The sequence below is a fragment of the Drosophila sechellia genome, chromosome 3R (assembly GCF_004382195.2).
Source record: "Drosophila sechellia strain sech25 chromosome 3R, ASM438219v1, whole genome shotgun sequence".
In the NCBI taxonomy this organism is placed as follows: Eukaryota; Metazoa; Arthropoda; class Insecta; order Diptera; family Drosophilidae; genus Drosophila; species Drosophila sechellia.
The window spans coordinates 10,291,049-10,312,649 of record NC_045952.1 but is presented as its reverse complement, the minus strand read 5'-3'; the positions used below and the strand labels follow the sequence as shown (position 1 = coordinate 10,312,649).

At 40.6% G+C, this 21,601-nt stretch overlaps 2 protein-coding genes across 4 annotated transcripts in view; both read right to left on the bottom strand.

The window, feature by feature from the left end:
- Positions 1-2,146: 2,146 nt before the first annotated feature.
- On the bottom strand, positions 2,147-17,195 carry LOC6613772 (retinol dehydrogenase 13). The gene is made up of 5 exons (XM_032721575.1): positions 16,959-17,195; positions 14,309-14,961; positions 13,740-13,803; positions 2,726-2,872; positions 2,147-2,597 (listed from the first exon to the last, which is right to left on the bottom strand). The coding sequence occupies exons 1-5, from the start codon at positions 17,054-17,056 to the stop codon at positions 2,339-2,341; spliced, it is 1,221 nt and encodes a 406-aa protein (XP_032577466.1). The 5' UTR covers positions 17,057-17,195; the 3' UTR covers positions 2,147-2,338.
- A 1,755-nt stretch (positions 17,196-18,950) lies between these two features.
- LOC6613770 (patj homolog) overlaps positions 18,951-21,601 on the bottom strand; it is a 29,272-nt gene continuing 26,621 nt past the window's right edge. For all 3 annotated transcript variants that reach the window (XM_032721721.1, XM_002038203.2, XM_032721722.1), the window contains one exon: positions 18,951-20,988. The gene's annotated coding sequence lies outside the window, so the exon portion shown is untranslated. The remainder of the gene's footprint in view (positions 20,989-21,601) is intronic.

Here is a 21,601-nt window from a genome sequence, read left to right as displayed (position 1 = left end):
GTGTCTTGAAAGCTTGGGAGTTGTAACGAAGAGAAGCGGCACACTTTTGCTCAGAAATAGGATAGGTTACGCATAAGAGTTGCCAGGGTTGACAAGTTTAAACTAAGAAAACTAAAAATAATGTGCTATAATTTATGTATTTCATGTGTAACTTAAAGCTTAAGTAATTGGATATATAAAATTATTTACACTTCATAGAATATACAAATATTAAGTAATATTCTCAGATATGTTATCCTTTTAATTTTATAAAATAATATTAGTTAGCAAAATAAACTAGTTATTTAAAATAAATAAACATGCATTTCATTGTTTAATTCCTACTAAAAATTGTCCTAAATTTATTGTTTTTATTTAAAATAAAGCAAACCAAACATTGCTTACGTATACGCAATATTTTGAATCATAAATCGAAAAGAAGAAGTAAAGAGCAGTCGAAACTTAAGAGACAAGTGTGCCACTCGAAGAGAGTCAAGTGAGCGGGCTTTTAATGGGCGACTGTTGCTCCCAAAAAGCTTTTATGTGCACTGGAAAAAAACAGCGGCAGTGACTTAGCGCCTTTCAGTGAATGCACACGCCACACCGGAAGTCAGTAGCTCGAGGAACTCCGGGGATCCCCCTTTAGGTCGGCCAAACTGAAGCGCGTAAAATGCACATTACGGTAACACGTTGCGGCGGAAAGGTAACCGGAAACGTAAAGCTTTTCGCCAGCATCGTAATCGCTTTTCCACGCTAAGAGCTTTTCATTTCGCAGAATCAGAAAAATGGGGAAAAATGGGCGGAAAGAACTGGGCCAGTCAAACGAAGCAACTTCGAAAAGGGAAGCATAAAATTGCTCTTGCAACACATGGCGCTTACCCCGTCCCCCCCTCCGGCAAAAATGGGGATGCGGATGTGTGCGGGAGGTGGGTGGTTGTGGGTCTTGGGTGCTGGGAGGCCATTTTTCCAGAAGGGGGGTGAATGGCTTTTGTTGCTGGTGCTGTGCCGCCTGCCAACTGACAACAAAAGCGTCGGCACGTAATATAATAAAGAGATTTTCCATAGCATACAAAGCGGGGCTGCGTCGAGACAGTTGCATGTGTCCTGCTACATAGAAAACTACTGTGGAGTAATAGCTCAACTAAATCGGATAAAATATTAAAAATATTTTACTTTAACGAATTTATAATTAGGGGGAATAAGAAGTATATCTATGAAGAAGTAAGGGCCATAATACTATAAACTTAACCTTATATTGTATCCTAGTGTATTGTATCTTATAATAAGTTTTAGCAGGTTTTGAACATAATGTAAACATTTTAAAATCAATTAGCCAGATTTATATATCTATTTGTTCTCTGTGTAGGTGGCGTCCGGGTCCTCGGAATGTATAATTCTCCCGGCTGTCTGCCCCTGGCATGTCCTCGTCTAAGCCTCGCATTGTAGATTGTACACACATTATAATGGAAATCGGTTTTAGCTGAACTAAAAATAATTGGCCTTGCATCTCTGGTTGGTTTTCCGTCCGTACACACACACATACATACATATCTATTTAGGCGAGTATCTGTGTGAGTTCAAGTCCTCGTTGTTGTTGTGCTGGTAATCAACAGTTTGTTGGCACGCGTTGCCATTTGGCCCAGAGATCAGGAGTCGGGGGCTGGGAGCGGGCCAAATTTAGACGGAGCGAAAAACATTTTGCAATTAGCTCATTCTCTATTCTCCATTCAAGCTTGTGCCCATGGATTTTCCAGCATTTTGACTTCTAAATGTACGATTACAATTCGGGGCTGCTACTTTGGATTTTAATCGAAATAATCTTTGAACTTTAGTTGCATAGAATAAATTGCAAATGATTTTAGTTCGATTGGAAAGTAACGATTTTAATTGAAATTAAATAAATTTTATTTATATTTATTAACTATGACGATTTAATAGAAACATTTTCCTTTGAAAAAGGCATTCAGTCATTCGATCTCCTTTGAAAATCCCCAAAGCTCCCCATTCATTTCTATTATTCACCCGAATAGCTTGCCAGTGTCCATTCTGGGATTCTTGCAGGGATTCCCGCTCAAACGAGGCCATTTTAAATAGGGAATAAATCAAAGGCTCAAGCACCAACGTATTCAGCCCATCGACGCTGCTCGAAAAGTACAAACTCGGCAAATTCAGGCTGCTCGCACATTAAAGTTGCATTTATTTCCGGCGAAAAAGGGGGAGCCCCATAAAGTCAGGGGGGTGGGGGATGTGAAGGCAGGCTGCCTAATGCGGCAATTGTTAAACCGAATGCAAATAGACGTTGCAGTTGGCAGTCTCCAAGGAACTCGGGCCGCGTGCCAGGCATAAATCACTCCAATGACTACGGCTGCTCCGTCTCTCCATTTCCCAGCCACTTCTTTTCATCCGCTGCCTGGTTCGTTTCCGTTTCCGGTTCCGCTTCCACCGGGGCCTCCAGCCTCAGCTCAGACTCCATCTCCAGCTGCAAATCCAAGCCGTACTCCTCCCTGTCGACGGTTAGCTTGGTAACGCTTTCGAGGGTTTTTATGGTTTGCATATACAGCTTCTTGGCCAACTCCTTGTCTTGGCCCGTCACCGAACTTTCCGCAATTTCGCAATCACTGCAACGAACAAAAAAAAAACGGGGCTGCAGAAAGTGGCCAACAAAGTGCTGCTAATGCGGCCAACAGAAACCGGATTGGAGTGCCGTGCGGTGCAGTGCAGCGGAGTGGGCATGGCAACTACTCACTTGAAGTACTCGCCGGTGACTTCCTTCAGCTGGGGATCGGTGGCCAAGCGGATGGCGCACTGGGCGCCCTCGTAGGCGTTCTTCATGAACAGCCACATCCACGGGTAGGTGACCGCCTTCACGCAGAGGGACGACATCAGCGGCGAGCTGCAAAGTTAACCAATTATTGTAATTATTTAAATTGCAAACAAGGAGTCAGGAAATGTTGAAGCTGAATGGGGTACATTTAAAATGGATTCTAGAAAGGAAAAGAAATATGTTTTAGTAAAATAGCCATTGACAAGCTTTAAATTCTTAAATGTAATAATTGCGTCTGATTTAAGATGTTGTAGATATATTCGCAATTAAGGAAAGCAACAATTAAGGCATATATAAATAAACTTTTTCCTGACAGCTGATATATGGCTGTGAAAACTATATTTAAATGTATCACATATATTGTGTTAAATGCTTCTGTTGCTGGTTTAGCCAATTAAATTAGTTTTGATTAAGAAACATGAAAGTGGCTTGAAACTCTCAGGATATGCACAAACTTGGAAATAAAGTGTCTTGTTTAGCTCGCTAATTATTCAAACCATATTCCTCATTCAATTAAATCGTTATATCCCAGTTAAGTTTCTTATAAAGTTCTGACTAAATCTGGTCATCGAGCGAAACTTGAACAATTTCTTTTGGGTGCATTGTTTTAATGGCATTTTCAATTGGGGCGATAAAGGGCGCCAGTACCGCCAGCTGTCCTCCATTCAATTCAGACGCTCATCCGTTGATCTCCAGCTTTTGGCCATCTCCGCAGCTGGGACTGGGCCAATTCCAGCGTCTGAGCCCAACGAGATGTGCGAAATGGCCACCCCCGACCAGCTCCCTACCACTTCTTTCAACGCCTCTCCTTACTTTTACACTGAGAAATATTTAAAGGACTAATTTTTTTAATTTAAAAAAGAGCTAAACCTACTTAAGCTTTTCTGAGCTCTTTAAATTATTATAATATTTATATAAATTATCTCATATTGATTCAACTGTTTTAGAACTGAATTATTAAGTCATTTAAGTATTTTGAACGCATTTTAAAGCTACCTAACTATTTTTCTCTGTGCACTTCTGATGCTGCCTTTCAGGAAGGATTACGAACTTGCGCACAATTTGCTTAGCTGACGTTGTTAATGCTTTTCGCCCTCGTTTGCCGCTTTCCTTTTGTTTTTTTCCAGGCGGGCAACGAACGATGAACGGTGAGCAAGTTCACCGACACTTGAACACGATAAAACGATAAATAAATAATTAATGCGTTTAACTTTTCCATTTACGTTTTTTCCGTGACTTGAGCATTAACTGCCTTTCATTTTCATTCACTTCATAGTACGCACAGATAGAAGTCACACATAAAAGCGATGCCATGTGTGCTCAGCAATTGGAGGTGCCTATATAGTAGGTGGTTATAACTAGATAACCATACTAGATAATAGCTATGTGTACCAAGTAATCTATATACAATATTATTGTTTAGTTTTATTTTTTCAGAATAATTTAATATAAGCGCAATTATATTTACATATTTTATATATAAGTATTCCAAGAACTGTTCAGTTTATATATGAAATGAGCTATATCTAGTAAGGTCCCTAACCAACTTATCATTTTTTTTGGCTTTCCCACACCTCATCTAGGTATATAAAATATTGCCTTTCGCATCTCTCTGTTTGAATTGGGCTGACCTGGCCCTGGATCGTGCCTCTGACCCCCTGGAACCTCCCATGCCGCCACAAAAGTTAAATCCCCTTGTCCCTGGGTCGCGGCTGGCGTTGATTCCATTCATCGTTTTACGCCAGCGTTTTCATAGATACGAGTAAACAAAATGAATGTGTGTGGCTGGGTTCGTGGCTTAGACTAGGTGGTTACTCTTTGGATGCATTGATTAATGGCTGTTTACACAGAGTAGTCAGGAAATATTGGTGGGCTTTCGAAGGGAGTATATAAATTTTCCGGTTTAAATTGGGAAAATAATTTGTTTGGGAGCCACGTTGACATTTAATTAAATGTAAAATATTACATTTCTAGCTTAGATTAGATGAAAACTTAAATTTAAAAGCATTAAAAATATATATGTTACTTAAGTTTTGGTTGGCTATAATAAGAGAATATTCGCTAAGCAGTTACAGCTTGAATGTCTGGAATATTGCGTATACGCCACCGACCAGCCTGATATGCTCACACCAATTTTTGACCGTCGCCGTGGGTGGGATTGAAAAATTTCAGCCTGACTCGCTAAGCTGCAGCGGTGCAAAGTTCATTTAAACCCCGACCTGCACCACCTGCTATTACCGACCGGGAAAATCTTTTAGCTGTACGTGTGTGTGTCCGCCAGCCAGCCAAAGGAAAAGCGCAGCAAAATGGCTTGAAAGAGAGAAAATGGCATGGCTTTTTCCGAGTATTTTACTTTAATGCCACAATAGATGGGCCACCAGCGGAAATTGAATCCACTCTAGGTCGAAATTAATACGTATACGCCACGTTAATTGTTTTTATTGGACGGCGATTTAAACAGACTAAGGGCTAAGTGCCTTTCTGGCGATTATGTTACAATATATAGGTTATTTTAGAATGGTTACTTTTTATATAGAATATTATTTCATTAGATTGAAGAGCTTGGAAATTCCGTGCTGCAGTTGGAAGATGGCATACTGATATTGGCACTTAATTACAGAGTAGACCGACAAAAAGACATAGTGAATAGCTGCATTTAAATGTATAATATTGCTTTAGCAACCAATCTGCTATGTAAGTGTCCAACTGTCAAGTGGATAAAGGGTCGCAATAAATCAGTCCGGATACGCAGCCATAAACTGACCTTCCTGCCAAGATGATGCAGTATACAAGAATTCCGATGATAGGCACTCGGCCTAGCGAACCTCATACTACCGCAAACTGCCCCAAAAACAAGGACGATAAGTCTGTGAAGAAATGCAGTAACTGCGGGGAAAAACATACTGCAAACTACAGAGGCTGTGTGGTGTACAAAGAATTGAAGAGCCGCCTAAACAAACGTATTGCCACAGCACATACATACAACAAAGTCAATTTCTACTCACCGCAACCGATTCTTCAACCACCCCTAACTGTCCCAAACACTACTCCAACAATTTCCTTCGCTAGCGCCCTAAAATCCGGACTAGAAGTGCCCGCCCCACCGACAAGAACTGCTCATTCCGAACATACACCGACAAACATCCAACAAACACAACAAAGTGGCATCGAAGCTATGATGCTATCCCTACAGCAAAGCATGAAAGACTTCATGACGTTCATGCAAAATACTTTGCAAGAGCTCATGAAAAACCAAAATATCCTGATTCAACTTCTTGTATCTTCAAAATCCCCATAATGGCTTCCCTACGGATATCTCTGTGGAACGCAAATGGCGTTTCACGGCATACACAAGAGCTCACACAGTTCATTTACGAAAAAAACATCGACGTAATGCTACTATCAGAAACGCACCTCACAAATAAAAACAATTTTCATATACCAGGATACTTGTTCTATGGTACAAATCATCCAGATGGTAAAGCTCATGGAGGCACTGGAATACTCATCAGAAATCGCATAAAACACCACCACTTAAACAATTTTGACAAAAACTACTTACAATCTACGTCCATAGCCTTACAACTCAACAATGGTTCAACGACTCTAGCCGCAGTCTACTGCCCACCGCGCTTTCCAATCTCTGAGGATCAATTCATGGAATTCTTTAACACACTAGGTGACAGGTTCATCGCAGCGGGTGACTATAACGCCAAGCACACCCATTGGGGATCTCGACTTGTGTCGCCAAAGGGTAAGCAATTGTACAATGCGCTTACGAAGCCAGAAAACAAGCTAGACTATGTATCCCCGGGTAAGCCTACATACTGGCCAGCAGACCCAAGAAAAATCCCAGACCTGATCGATTTTGCAATTACTAAACATGTCCCCCGCAACATGGTCACCGCCGAAGCACTAGCAGATTTATCATCAGATCACTCACCTGTTTTTCTAAATATGCTAACTCGCCCCCACATCGTCGACCCACCGTATAGACTCACAAATTTTAGAACAAACTGGCCAAGGTATCAAAAGTATGTCTGTTCACACATAGAACTAACGACGGCATTATCTTCAAAGGAGGATATAGACAAGTCAACGGAAACTCTTGAAAACATTTTAGTCTCGGCTGCAAAGGCTTCAACCCCGCCAGTGACGTATGCAAAACCAAACTACATCAAAACTAATCGCGAAATCGAGCGGCTGGTATTAGATAAACGACGCCTACGAAGGGATTGGCAGTCTAATAGATCACCAATTACTAAGCACATGCTTAAGATAGCCACACGCAGGCTTACCAATGCTCTCAAACAAGAGGAAAAAAACAGCCAACGTTCATATATCGAGCAACTCTCTCCCACCAGCACTAAGTACCCTCTTTGGAGAGCTCACAGAAACCTAAAGACTCCAATAGCGCCAATTATGCCACTCCGAAGTCCCTCTGGCACTTGGTTTCGAAGTGATGAAGAAAGAGCCAGTGCTTTCGCTGACCATTTACAAAATGTATTCCGACCAAATCCCTCTACCAACACATTTATTCTCCCTCCTTTAATAGCAGCCAATCTAGATCCTCAAGAACCCTTTGAATTCCGACCATGTGAACTAGCAAAGGTTATCAAAGAGCAACTGAACCCAAGAAAATCGCCTGGCTACGACCTAATAACTCCAAGAATGCTCATCGAACTCCCAAAGTGTGCTATTCTTCACATCTGCCTGTTGTTCAACGCAATCGCCAAGCTTGGATACTTCCCTCAAAAATGGAAAAAGTCGACCATAGTAATGATTCCAAAGCCAGGAAAAGATAAAACGCAGCCATCATCATATAGACCGATAAGCTTATTAACATGTCTTTCAAAGCTGTTTGAAAAAATGCTACTCCTTCGGATTAGCCCTCATCTTAGAATAAACAACACACTTCCAACACATCAATTTGGCTTTAGAGAAAAACATGGAACCATCGAACAGGTCAACCGAATCACGTCAGAAATTCGTACTGCTTTTGAACATCGAGAATACTGCACAGCCATTTTTCTAGACGTCGCGCAGGCATTTGACAGAGTGTGGCTCGATGGACTTTTGTTTAAAATAATCAAGCTGTTGCCCCAAAACACACATAAGCTACTGAAGTCATACCTATATAACAGAGTGTTTGCAATAAGATGCGATACAAGCACTTCACGCGATTGCGCAATCGAAGCTGGAGTGCCGCAAGGCAGTGTACTGGGTCCAATCTTATACACCCTGTATACGGCGGATTTCCCCATAGACTACAATCTAACAACCTCCACGTTCGCTGATGATACCGCGATACTCAGTCGCTCGAAATGCCCAATAAAAGCCACGGCACTCCTATCCCGACACTTAACATCTGTAGAACGATGGCTTGCCGACTGGAGAATTTCAATAAATGTTCAAAAATGCAAGCAGGTTACCTTTACCTTAAACAAACAAACATGCCCACCACTGGTCTTGAATAACATATGCATTCCACAAGCCGACGAGGTAACATATCTGGGAGTTCATCTGGACAGGCGGCTCACTTGGCGCAAACATATAGAAGCCAAATCGAAACATCTTAAACTTAAAGCAAGGAACCTCCACTGGCTCATAAATGCTCGCTCTCCACTTAGTCTGGAGTTCAAAGCTCTTCTATACAACTCCGTCTTAAAACCTATCTGGACTTATGGCTCCGAGCTGTGGGGCAACGCATCCAGAAGTAACATAGACATTATTCAGCGAGCACAGACAAGAATTCTGAGAATTATCACTGGAGCGCCGTGGTACCTTCGAAACGAAAACATACACAGAGACCTAAAAATCAAATTAGTAATCGAAGTAATAGCTGAGAAAAAAACGAAGTATAACGAAAAGCTGACCACCCATACAAATCCCCTCGCAAGAAAACTAATCCGAGTATGCAGTCAAAGCCGGCTGCACCGCAACGACCTCCCAGCCCAGCAATAAACTTATTAGGGCATTAATGAAAAAAAAAAAAAAAAAAAAAAAAAAAAAACTATCACTAAGTGAAAGTTAATTAAGTTAGATTAAGATTTGAACACTTATTGTTAGTCTCTTAACACAAAGGGAAGATTCAATAAATAATAAAAAAAAATTAAAAAAAAAAAAAAAAAAAAAAGGCACTCGGCCACAATCTCGAAAGCCCAGCAGGTATCGGTTTTTTCATCAAGGGCAGCTGCAAAAAAAGAAGAAAGATGCCCCAAGAGTGTCAGGATGTGGGCGTGGCCAGGATAGCTAGGATGGCCTGGGTGGCCAGGATGGTCAGGGTTGGGAATCGCAGTGCATGGGTGAGCATGACAGCTGCTTCGGCACTTTTGCAGTTGCCAGCGAAAGTCAGAGTTATCTCCGATATGAATAGTGTATGCCATACACATATACATACATAGTAAGCCAGCAAGGAAGCGGGGAAGGTGAGGTGTGGGCGTGGCAGTGTGGTATAAGTACGAGTACAACAAAAGTTCAATTTGGCGCTACAAAGTCTGTAAAAAGAAATCTACTTGCAAAGGCAAAACATGTAACAGAATGCAACAGCACAAAAAGCACAACAGGGAGATATCCGTTGGACAGGAAGCCAATGCTTCATGCACTGAAAAAAATTTAATTCAAACCGAACAATGCAATGAAAATATTTATGATGGCAACACAAATATTTTAGGTATAATGCGGAAATCGTTAAAGTGTAAACAGAATGCGAAAATGTGAGAAAAAATATTCAAATATGGCGTGTAACAACTAGATAGAACGCTAAAGTCTAGTACTTCGACTAACAGATACTCCTTACTCAGCTAAAGGAATTAGAAAACACCTATTTGCAACAAGTTTACTATCGACGAGATAATGTTCTAAAAATGTAAGTGGGTTGTATATTAAATATGTTTTTATGAAACAGAATTCATAACTAGATTTTCAATCATAGAATGATAGAACCATAGAAAAGCTCCAAGTGCTGCTCACATGGGCATGAAGCAATCCACTTCCAGTTCCAGTTGCCATACATCCAAACCTCCGAGCCCGTGGAGAAGCCCGGCTCACATTCACCTACATGTACAGCCACTTGATGTCGCTTCCGCTGTTCATTTGCTGTTTTATTCCCGCTGCCCGCAGCAGTTGGCCAAGTTTTTGGGGCAAGTGGGGTGCTTCCTTGGCCACTAGAGGTGAGCATGTGTTTGTTTCGTTTAATTTGTTTCGACTTTGCCTGGTTTGTTGTGGTGCCCTTACAATACAACAACGAAATTGAGGCATTTGTGCTGAAAGTGCACGCTATCAGTATATTTAATTTATTGTAAAAGGTCTCTAATTCTCCGGCACCCATTTACATAGGCCTTCGCTACTTGAAATTTATTTATTTATAGGTATGTTATAGGTAAGCATACCTAGAACTTAAGATATTCCAATGGGTATGTTATATTCCATACATAACTCAATCATTTTTATTAGATGTCTAAAAAATACATCTCTACGATGTAAGATGGCTTGGGTACTCAGTTGGTCACGTGCCACGCCGATAGGAGCAGTACCTATGCCCATGCCCATTCCCAGTTCCAGGGCCATCTCCATCTTCATGACCATGTCCTTGTCCACAGCGTTATTCCACCTTCCACCTGCCAAGGTGCTGCGTTTTATGTCCAAGTGATTTGTACGCTCGCCAAGGCATTTGATTTGCCTGGCTCGCTTTTTGTCCATTTTCAGGCCACTTTTTGCTGGCGCATTGTTATCGCATTTTGCAAATTGTAATGACGCATGTTAACAATGTTTCTGCTTCGGCAGGAAAAGCGGAATATGGGAATGGAAATATGAGCAGGGAAATGGAAATGGAAACGGAGCAGGGTAGTTAAACTTGTACATATGCAGACAGTACAATTTGTGCCTATGATGGATTATGCTTTCCTGGCTTCTGACAGCCCAACTCCAGCTCCTTACGGTGGAATGAGCACGAGAACTGTATCTAAACCTTAGCCTCTTTTACATCATTTATAGCCATTGAATTGTGTAATTCGTTATACGTGCTGGTCGTGTTAACAATGTGCAACTGTGTGCTGCGTTTGTGACTCCGTGTGTGCCACACACACTTGAGCACCTGCTCCATTGTGCTACCCACCGAGTGGGTCCTGGCCATCTATTGTCCTCGGCTTGGGCCTTTGGTCTTTGGGCCTCCACTGAGCATGTGCTTACCCGCCCCCAAAATCCCCATTTACATGTGTTCGTCGCATGTGCGAACAGGCTTTATGAACAGGCTCATAATAATTCACAAATTCAATGGCCATCGAGCGATGTTTAATCTCTTGGCCTTATCCGAAATGTCTAAATCATCTTGCATTTTGGGTAATGTGACATTATTTTTTAAAGAGTCTCTAAAAATACATTTAATGAGTCATTAAACCTAATTTTCTAACCACTTTTAAGTTGTTTTAAGGAGTCACAGAAAGTACTTGAGGTGTAATTTAAATCTCATAAATGTTAAATAAAACATTTTTATTAAATAAAAATTAAATTGGTTTTTCGATTTCATGTCGTTCTTTTTCAAAGGCTTAAATAAATCCAACTGAAACAATCCTTTTCTTTTCTCACAAGACCTTTTAAGCTATGAATGTAGGTTGTATTGACGCGCACGAATAAATAAATCTGTGAACTCTTCATCCTGAAAATCTTGCCCACCCTGGACAATCTGAATATATGAATTTCCCGAGAATCTGGGGGTCACCAGTAGCCCTCTGTATACCAGCACATTGTCGGCAAATTCTAATTTATAACTGCCAGAAAAAAGGAAGCAGCGGAAAAACAAGGGACAACTTTTGTGCCAGCTTAAGAAGCATCAATAAATTTCGCATTAATTCTGGTCCATCATTAGGAGACTGGACCCCGGTTCCCGAGTCCCGGACATGTTCATGTTCATGGCCAGGCAGTTAGTTCACAGTGTGCCACCAACTTGCTGCTGGCCATCAGAGATGCCCAATTGTAATGGTAGAGTGTAGGCAAATTGACTTAAGAAGCTAAATAATCATAAGAAATTTAAGTAAGTTTTATGAAATCTGAAAGTAAAATTCAAGATAGTCAAGATAGACTAGTTTCAAAATAGAAAAGTATCTAAGCTTAGCTAGCTTAGCTTAAGTAACTAGCCAGATTATTAGGTACAACTTGTGAAATACTTTTAAGGTTTCTCCATCTCAAGGTTTTGTATATCTAAGGGACTCTTTATATCGCAGGTACTTTACTTTCTGGGACAAATCCCAAAGGAATAAATCTTTTTTAGCAAAAAGTCGAGCTGCCAACACAACTGGCAGCATCAGCAGCGTCAACAGAGCCAGTAGATGCGGAGGCATCTGTCACCGGGGTGTGTGACTGTGGGTCTGGGTCATAACTCAAAAGGACGACGTGGCGGGGTCAGCAGGCGAAAGTTGGCCCAAACGAGGAGCCTGCTGGCCAGCAGTGAGAAACGAGCTTGACCCGCCGCCATTTCAATTGCGGCCGACCCGCAATTCTCTGACTTGGGCGCTTTTAATTACCGCATTTCACTTCGGCCCAAGGAGCTCACTCCCTGCCATTCCCACATCCTCATATCTTTTTGTCAACTGCCACTCGATGGCAGCTCATCTGCATTTAATGATGAGGAGTGGGCGTGGCCGGGTGAAAGTTCATTGCAGCTGTTGTCGTTTGGAAATGTTGTTCCTTCTTGCACAGTTGCAAAAATATATCTAAGCATGATGATAATGATAATGGCAGAAGTTCACAAGAGCTTACACATCATGTCATTTATATCACATCATTATAAATTTATATTAATTTTATTACTAAGCTAAAGGCCCTAAGTGCTTTTTACTAACTTATTCCAGTTTAAGTAACTAATTTGAGAGTAAGCGACTACTGAAACCCTATTCTTTTAAAACGACCCACAGTGCCAACTAATCATATGCGTTTCAGTGAATTTCTTTTTGTTGAATAATAAAGGATACGACTGTTTTTCTCAGTGTCCTGCTGATGTGGCAGTTGATGTCTGTTGTTGCTGGCATTTTGTCCTTCCGCAATTTGCAACTGTTTGTCGTGTTTGCACGTCCTTTTCGGTGTACTGTGCAAATGTGCTGCTCTGGTTTTGCTTTTTTGTGCGCCGAGTCGCATCTAATTTGCATGCCTTAAAATCGGATTTAGAAGCAAACTGCGATGCCATCGCATTGGCAAATTGTTAAGCCTGATTATGGTTATGGCCAAGTGTTGCCAAATAATTGTATGTCGTGTTGCACGAAAATCGATGCCAACCAGAAGTGACCATGAGTTGTAGTTGGGCTGTGATTTGAATTTAAAATCTCAGTCCATTACAAGAATTTTCAGAAATTCTAATATCCATTATATAAAAGCAATTAACTTTTTATTGAATCTATTTGGTAATTCTAGTTTCTCGTTACTGCATTCTATGCATGTTTTCCCAAATGCATTGCAACCTCTTACCCTTGCAATTCGTTTCCCCATTTCTCTGGTTGCATTTGGGCCGGATTTCGGTATTTGACCAACTCATTTCGTATTTCGAAATGATTTTGGCCTTCGGTTGAAATGTTACCTTGATGCTGTTGCCAAAAAAGGTGGCTTCCATTTCGTGCCCCGCCCGAATGACTTGGCAACTTTTTGATTGCATCAAAACGAGTCGCCTCCTCCCTCATTCCACAGATGCAGATACAAAGTCAGAGAAAACCAGAGAGAGAGAGAGATAGCAGGTGACAGAGAGAAAGAGATAGAGACAAGCTAGAGCTGCTTAATGAAAGTGCAAAAGTTGTCTTTCGCGCGGCCACGAAATGAGCTTAAAATTTAGTTAGAGTTTCAGTTGCATTCTGCACTTTGCTCCACTTTCGTTTGAATTTCAATTTGGGTTGCGGGTTTTCCCCGGTTGACTTGGTCTGGCTACTGGGGCTTCCAGATCTTGGGCACTTACTTGCGAAAATGGCGGGTTCCACGGACGAGTCCTGGCGTACAGCAGTTGACCGTGACCGAGGTACCTGTGGGGAAATAAGCGGACCTTGGTTATTTGTATCTCGGAAATCAAGATTGCGCAGTGAGTGCATCAATAAATCAGAGTGCAAACTATGCTAAAAATTTGGAACTGCACTGAGAGAAAAACAGAACACTTTCGGTGCTAACTACCATACTTATACCATTTGGTTCTTGAAGTCAGGAAATGAAATAAATATTCTATAAATATGTTCTATATATATTTTTGGGATTTTTACATAAAGAATAAACAATGTGAATTGATGTTATTACATACCTTCTCTTATCTATGTATTTTAATTAATAATTTATAAATAATAGTTGAAACGAACATTACTTTAGGATAAGTTTTGCGAAAGTTCAAGTGCAGCAAAGATAGGAACCCATTAATTAAATTTTTCCCTGCCTAATGGCCACTAACTGAGCAATTGAGATAGTCCGAGAAGGCAGCTCCTCCGAGTGCACTTCCCCAGTTCTCTCTCGGGGAATAGGTCTCGAACTTTGGGCACTTACCTTTCAGTTCCCTGGCCATCCAACGGGTGGCGAGCAGCACGCAGAGCTTGGAGTGGGCGAATGCTTCGCGGGCGTGGAACTTCACCGACCAGGTGCCCACATTCAGGGGATCGTCGAAATCGATTTTGGCGCCCTGATGGGCATGGGCGGAAACGAAGAGGATGCGGCCCTGCTCCGAGCGTTGCAGGTGTGGCAGGAGCAGGTGGGTCAACAGGAAGGGGGCCAGATAGTTCACCTGGCTGTGCCGCTCAAAGCCATCCTCCGTGGGCACCTGGGTGTTGGCGAATACCACGCCGGCATTGTTCACCAGCACATCGATCCGCTCGAATTCCGCCATCAGCTGGCCGGCAAAGTGATGGACACTGCGCAGCGAACAGAGGTCCAAGTAGCGTGCCTCCACGAAGTATCTGTCCGCCGGATTGTCATCCTCGTCCAAGGAATTCAGTGGTGTGCGGCAGCCTAGCTCACGTTTGATTATGGCCGCCGCCCGCTTCCCGGCCTCGAGATTGCGGCAGGCGAGGATTACACGGCCACCACGGCCAGCCAGAGCCTGGGCTATTTCGAAGCCAATGCCGCCGTTGCCGCCGGTGACCACCACGATTTGCTCCTTGATTTGATTATCGTTCGGACAGCGCTGGCCGCTCATTAAGGTCCTGGCATGCGGGTAAAGGATACATGGATTAGATGGAGTTTGGAGGTTGGAGAATGGCGGATGGCCAGAGGGGCGGCATGTGGATCAGTGGGTGTGGCTAGTGGTTTATGGTAGCTTAATGATGTCCTGCATCCATGTCGCGTGTGTGCACTTAGCTAAATATTATCACTAAAAGTGATTATTTTTATTAAAAACTCATAACAGATCGTTAAAAAAGAGTCAAGCTTTTACAATCGAAGAAACTTTTTACATAAGATATTTTAAAAGAGATCAGTTTTGTGCATAAAACGTTAAAAATTGACATAGTTAGTTAAAGACAGATTTGCTTTAAACAAAAGCAGGTTTTTTAATGTTTTTATGCAAAATAAGTCTAATAGATTTTTTTCAAAGTGTCTGGGGTGGTAAAGCCATATAGTCGGAATTTTGGCTTATTGATAGGCGTTAATGGAATCAGCATGGCTATTTGCATAAGTCTGCCTGAGGTCATTTGGCGATTTGACCAACTCTGGCCGCCCATTTTCGACTCCATTAATTTCGGCTGCGTATGTGTAAACAATAATTGTCAATTTATTTAATTTGAAGCCTTGGGAAACAAACGAAATTACTGTAGCACAGGCATTATCTAAAGCTATATGCGAAATGTGTTTTAAACTCTGCACAGGTACAAAGCTCACTAATTAGTATTTATTCGTACTGTAGTCAATTAATTCGCATGGCTGAGTTCTAATTCATTTCCAATTCGTTTAATTGCACTTTTTGTGCGTTAGTCCTGTTGTCTGTGAATTTAGTTTGATATTATGCATATTTGTAACAAAATTACATTTGAAAGAAACAACTTATTGCGCATGTAAGCTATTAGCTTAAAGGCAGCTTATTTTGAGACTTTAAAAGATATTCACATAAGGAGCTTGTTTTTTGATAATAATTGGGTTTGCTAACAGAAAGCTACATGAAGCTCACTCCCAATTTTAAGAGCCCACTCTCCCCGCAATCGAAGCCAATTTAATTTCTGCATTTTGCAGTCAGTTCCATTTGTTCCACTTCATTTGGCGGGGACTTATTTTGGCCCTTAGAGCCAAGTTTGCCATGCCATCCCTCATTTTGGAATTCATTTGGCATTTCATTTACTTTGAGCCAAACTTTCGCAAATCCACTTTGTAAATATTTTGAGGTGGCGCAGGGAGTGCGGGGGACTTGCTTGCAAGGGAAGTGCAGAGTGCCATATTGCAGTCACTGCCATTTCCGCTTCCGCTTTCCCAGCTTAAACTAACACCTGCAACTGCGAAGCGACAGATAGCGACGGGTCACAAAAACCGCGAGCAGGAATAACAAAAACCAGTAGGCGACGTGGTAAATTAATGCTTGAACTACCAGATACCCTGCACAAAACAAATTAAGCAAAGCTCTCAAATTAGAGAAGGGCTCTCAAGAAATACTGTGCTGAATATGTATTAATCCATGTATGTATATAAAACCATTCTCCAACTGGACCGGATAGTATAATAGTAACTTTACTTAATATATAAATTTATTATTTATAGAAAATTTAAATATTTTCCTTAAAAATTTCCCTATTTACTTTTAATGCATGTATGATTTTTAGTAGGCTACGTGTTCTATCCCCAATTTGTTTCGCATGAATAAAGTTCATCCTGGTAACCCTCGAGTACCGGAGGGTGTAAAAAACAAAAGTGGAAATAATCTTCAGATATTACATATTATCCGGGTCTTCTCTGCACCACTGCTCATCCACTTCCTCTCGAGTTCTCCACCATCTCCGTATGAAATCCACTTAAAAACTTTTCCGCGAACGGTGACTGCGGGGGTGTTTTTACTGGGCTGCTGCGACATTTATTTACGTGTGTCCGAGGCGAAAGTTTTTATGCCCCAAAAAATGGGGGCTTCTGGGGTACGGTAGGGTGGGGTGGGGGAATGGTAGGGAATGTGGCCGGGTGAATAAAAAATATAACACAGTTTCCGTTGACTCATCGCACTCACCGCACCGTAATCACAATGCCCACCGTGAGGGCCGCTATCGTGGGCCACCACGTGGCGAAGGGATCCGCCTCCTCGAACATGGTCAGCAGTCGCTCCATCCTTGAGTGGATGCTTTGGATGCTTCTGAATGAATCGATGAATGAATCTGTGACTGGGTCTGCACGGCACAAATGTTAAACGCGAACTGAACGGCATCCGTAGTAATAAATATGAATACTCTTTGCGTGGTCACTCGTTGGGTGCAGCATAAGTGAATGTATGTACGTAACTACTATGTGCGTAACTACAGTGATAACTCCATAATTGTGACCGGGGAAAGAGCATGAATTTTAAATAGTTTGAAACTAGAAAGAATATGCTAAGCTTTGGTTGTGCTTATGAAATTATTGGCATTCTATTTTAAATTAGAAAAACCACAAATATTTAATATTAATTTTTTAAGAATTTAATATTTTATGGCTACTGTAATTTGGTTTTTATGGTCACCATTTAATGTCAATGCCAACACTACAGTAAATAGCAAAAAATTGAAAACTAGCATGCCCACTTAAAGGGGAGATACCCTAGAATCATCATTAGATTTATAATATATTCTCGATTTAAGAATAAGATAGTTATTTATGGTTTCTAGAAAGTTCTAAGTGTTTGCTCCTATCGAGAGATGCCTGTTTAAATGCGGGCTTGCGAGTGGTGGACCAGCTCTCATCTGAGCGCAGATTTCCAGAGCCGGCGGAGAAGATGTCGTTGACAATTGAATTTAAATGACCACCCCGCTCGGCATCGCCGCCTATTTTTTCGACCCCTCAAACGTCACCGGCATATTTTCAATTTACATAAATGCTTGTTGCGCAGCATACGAAATGAGCGCTAGAGCGAGATGGGAGACTCGAGCCCCCAAGCTCCTCATTTTCCTGGCCCCCGTTTGATTTTTCCGTGTTTTCCACGTGTCGTCGTGGCACTGAAGGTTAGGTGCAAATTTGCACAAGCCGCAATATACAAGAACGTGAGAGGGTCGGAAAATGCTGCTCGCTATTTACACACGTTTTCCATTTTTTAATTTGTGTTTTTACTTCGCTTTTCATCCCATTTTTTTTCACTTCATTTTCTGCGGCTTACGCATTCAGTTTGCATATTTTTGTCTGCGGCAATGCAGACTAATGTGATTCAATTAATCTTTTCGCGTTTTCGCGAAGATTCCGTTTTCATTTATATTTATTCGAAAGTGTACTATTAATGGCAGACTGAGTAACCACAAATTGTAATTATCCTTTAACAGCTGTTGTCTGGGATAAAATATGGAGAAAAGTGGTTTGGTATAAAGTGGAACATTAAGGTCTTGTAATATGAAAACTAAGAAAACTTATTTAGGGTAAAATATTACTTTGCATATATTTAAGAACAAAAGAAAAGGAAGAATGAATCTATACTACTATCAAATCTGCCAATTCTGAAGTGTTTGTAAACGCACTAACTGGAAAATCGTTCTGCTTTATTTGCACCTACATAAATCCAAAAAAAAATACAAACCCTTAGAATGGAACACCCTTATTTACCTTGTCCATTGGCGCACACGCTGTCCAAATTTATTATCCGGCAAGAACTCAGCGGAGAGCCATCATCACTTTTTCCCGGAAAATGCTGGAAAATGCCATTCATTCGCTTTCGGTCCATTTCACCGAAACCTCTCACCCTTTGAAACTTCAATTCAATTACGACGCATCCATAAAACATGCCAGTGACTAAATATATATTTTTCGAGTAATTTAGTCCGTCGTGCCACATGCAATGTATGTAGTTTCATACACAGCCCCTATGGGAGGAGCCATGGTCTATGGAAAGTGCACTCCATGCACTTTGCGCCTTCAGTTCGCAGTGTGTTGTTTCCATTTCCGGTTGAACAATTGATTGAACAGCATACCCAAATATATGGGGGTTCCCCCGCATGCCCCCTCATGCTCCTCTGTACAAAATAAATGAACTTGCACACTCAAATGGATTTTTGTACGTGTATTAATACTTTTGTTATATTTTCGCATTCGTTTATTGAACGTTCGTCAATTTACATACTCTGTGTCTAATGTAGCCTATGTTTTTGCCAAACTGCATATGGATTTCAACTTTAGTCTGCGTTGCCCTTCGTGTCTCGTGTTTCAATTCAATTCGATTCGATTGTGTTTCATTGTTACATTATGTGTAGTTTTAGTCGATTTCTTAGTTGTTTTTCGCTCGAAAGAGTTGTTTCATTAGTTTGTAATGCTAATTGGTAAGTTTTTTTTCAGATATTATGATTCTTGCATTGATGTGAGGGTTCTTACATACGTGTGTGTGTGTGTGTGGCGTTTTTCTGTGTGTTAGTGTGGTTGCGTGATAGATAGATAGATAATGTATCTGCATATTTTGTTTGACTTGCGTGGAACTTTTTCTCATTTCATCTGCAAAATATAGAAGTATTCATAAGCCAACGTGCATGAGTTTAATGTCTCTCTATGTCTTTGTGTAAATCGGTATACGAATGGACAGTGCGTTTCATAACTACAAGTCGATTTAAATTAGTAAGGGATACAAATTTGGAAAAATCAATCGAAAATATATTTATTAAATTCAAAGAATTTCAAAGAGAAGTATGTCTACAAACATTTGTGCTATCAGGACTAACAAAACACAAATTAATGATAAATCAATTGGAATTATTACTAACAGATATTGTAGTTTTAAAACACACTGCATGTGTGTTGTTATCCTAATCTAATCGTTCAGTTATTTTTTAAGATAGCTCAAGCATCTTGTTGATGTGATTAATAACTTTATATACACATGAAATCGAATTCAGATAACATAGAATCGATCAACAGAAATTTATTAACAATTTAAACATTTTAAGGTTCGCTAGAATTATCAATCATAGTTTGTTTTCTTCTTTCATTAATCATTTGCTTTCTTGTTTGTCCATTTAAAATTAGTATCACTAATAAGCTTTTGTTTTAATGTGTATATTCTCTATGCTGCAATAGGTGATTAAAACACCTCACCAATGTCTTTATTTTCGATCTACTTTAGTTCAGTTTGTTTGTGTTTTTCGTTCAATTGTGTTGTGACTTCTTACTAAAGTTAAAGTTTTACTTTTGCTTGGTCGTCAATTGTAAATATATATATTATTATATTCATAGGCATAGAATTTGCAGTATCTATAATAGGTATATGTAATCGATTATACGCACAACTGCAACTCTGCAACTCTCATTTCCTATACAGTTTGAATGAAATGACCGCGAATTCTTGAGGATGTGAGCGAGTTAACTACGCAGAGCTGCCACGCCCATCGACACAGCCGCCCCCCTTCGACCTAGCCCTACCTATTTAAGTATATTATTTGTATGTATAAATGATTTACAAGCTAGAAATTGTAAATTTATGCTACGCAAAGTTGAAAAGGACAATAAAAATAATCTCTGGAATATTTACAGCGGTTTCCTAAGGTGGGCGGGGATGTGGTTTTTCTGGTATTCGGGTGGATATGTGGAAACTACCGGGGAGCTATCATTATGGCCATCATGGCCTCCTCGACATATGCATACTAAACTGGAAAAATGTTTTGCAATATTTGTGTGTATGAATAAATTCCGAATTCGCCACTCCTCGTTCGCTTGGAATTTCGTGGGTTTTTTACGTACATATTCCCGTTGATTTTCAACTCTATTTGATGTTTTAAGCTTTTGTTATTAATAATTTATTGATACAACAATTTGTGATATTTTTAGAGTCGTTGCGTGCCGTTCAATTTATTTATTTATGCGTTTTTAGTATTCAGTGTTCGGGATTGTTGGGCCATCAATTTCAAACCTAGGTCGTGTGTAGTTAATCCAATCGGTCAATGTGCGGATTTGGTTATATACTATGTACAAATTGTTCTAATGACGCCAGGACTCGCCGATTCATGCCGCAGACTTATCTATTTGGTTGCTTTAGATTTCCAATGTGGGGCAGCTGGTGGTGCGATGCATTCACAAGGCCGATATAAGGGTCATAAAATCTGCAAATAGCGAAGCGAACAAATATGAAAATTAGATTAGCGGTCTTGATGGCTGCGGCTAAGCAAATACACAAATACACATATAATATTCACATATTCCCAATGATAACGGACGATTGATTTGGCCATATTTATATAAGCCATAAGCACGCTTTGCATATGTGTGAGTTCAATGAATAGCGTAGGGAGTGGAAATATTCAATTTGTGGTCGTAACTCGGGCCACTTATTCACTTACTGCACTGCGAATTTGAATATGACTATGATTATAATCAATACACTTGAATCTCTAATAATAATATACTTTCTTTAGCTTATTAAAACCGGTTACCTCTTAAGTTTTATGCCATTTCTGCGCTTTAACCAAACCCAATGTTTACGGAATCAGGAACTAAGATCACCTAATGGCCCCAATAAATTAGGTTCATGACTCTCAAATTAATGAACTTTTGCTGGCAATTAGCTCATATAAATTTATTACTTAATGCATGAGGGTAATTTCGGGTAATGAGCATATCGCACTGCCGTTGGGATCCCAAGTCCATTATTTGGTAACAGGACCGTTGCCTAAGGGTCTCAACACTTTTCGGCCATGGCTCAGACTCATTTCGTGT

What these genes read in the sequence shown, in the direction of transcription:
- LOC6613772 (XM_032721575.1), bottom strand. Translation starts at nt 17,056, where the DNA reads ATGGAGCGACTGCTGACCATGTTCGAGGAGGCGGATCCCTTCGCCACG. An exon ending in GATGGCCAGGGAACTGAAAG is followed by an intron (nt 13,804 to 14,308) that starts GTAAGTGCCCAA and finishes ATTTCCCCACAG; the next exon opens with GTACCTCGGTCACGGTCAAC. An exon ending in GTCACCGGCGAGTACTTCAA is followed by an intron (nt 2,598 to 2,725) that starts GTGAGTAGTTGC and finishes TGTTCGTTGCAG; the next exon opens with TGATTGCGAAATTGCGGAAA.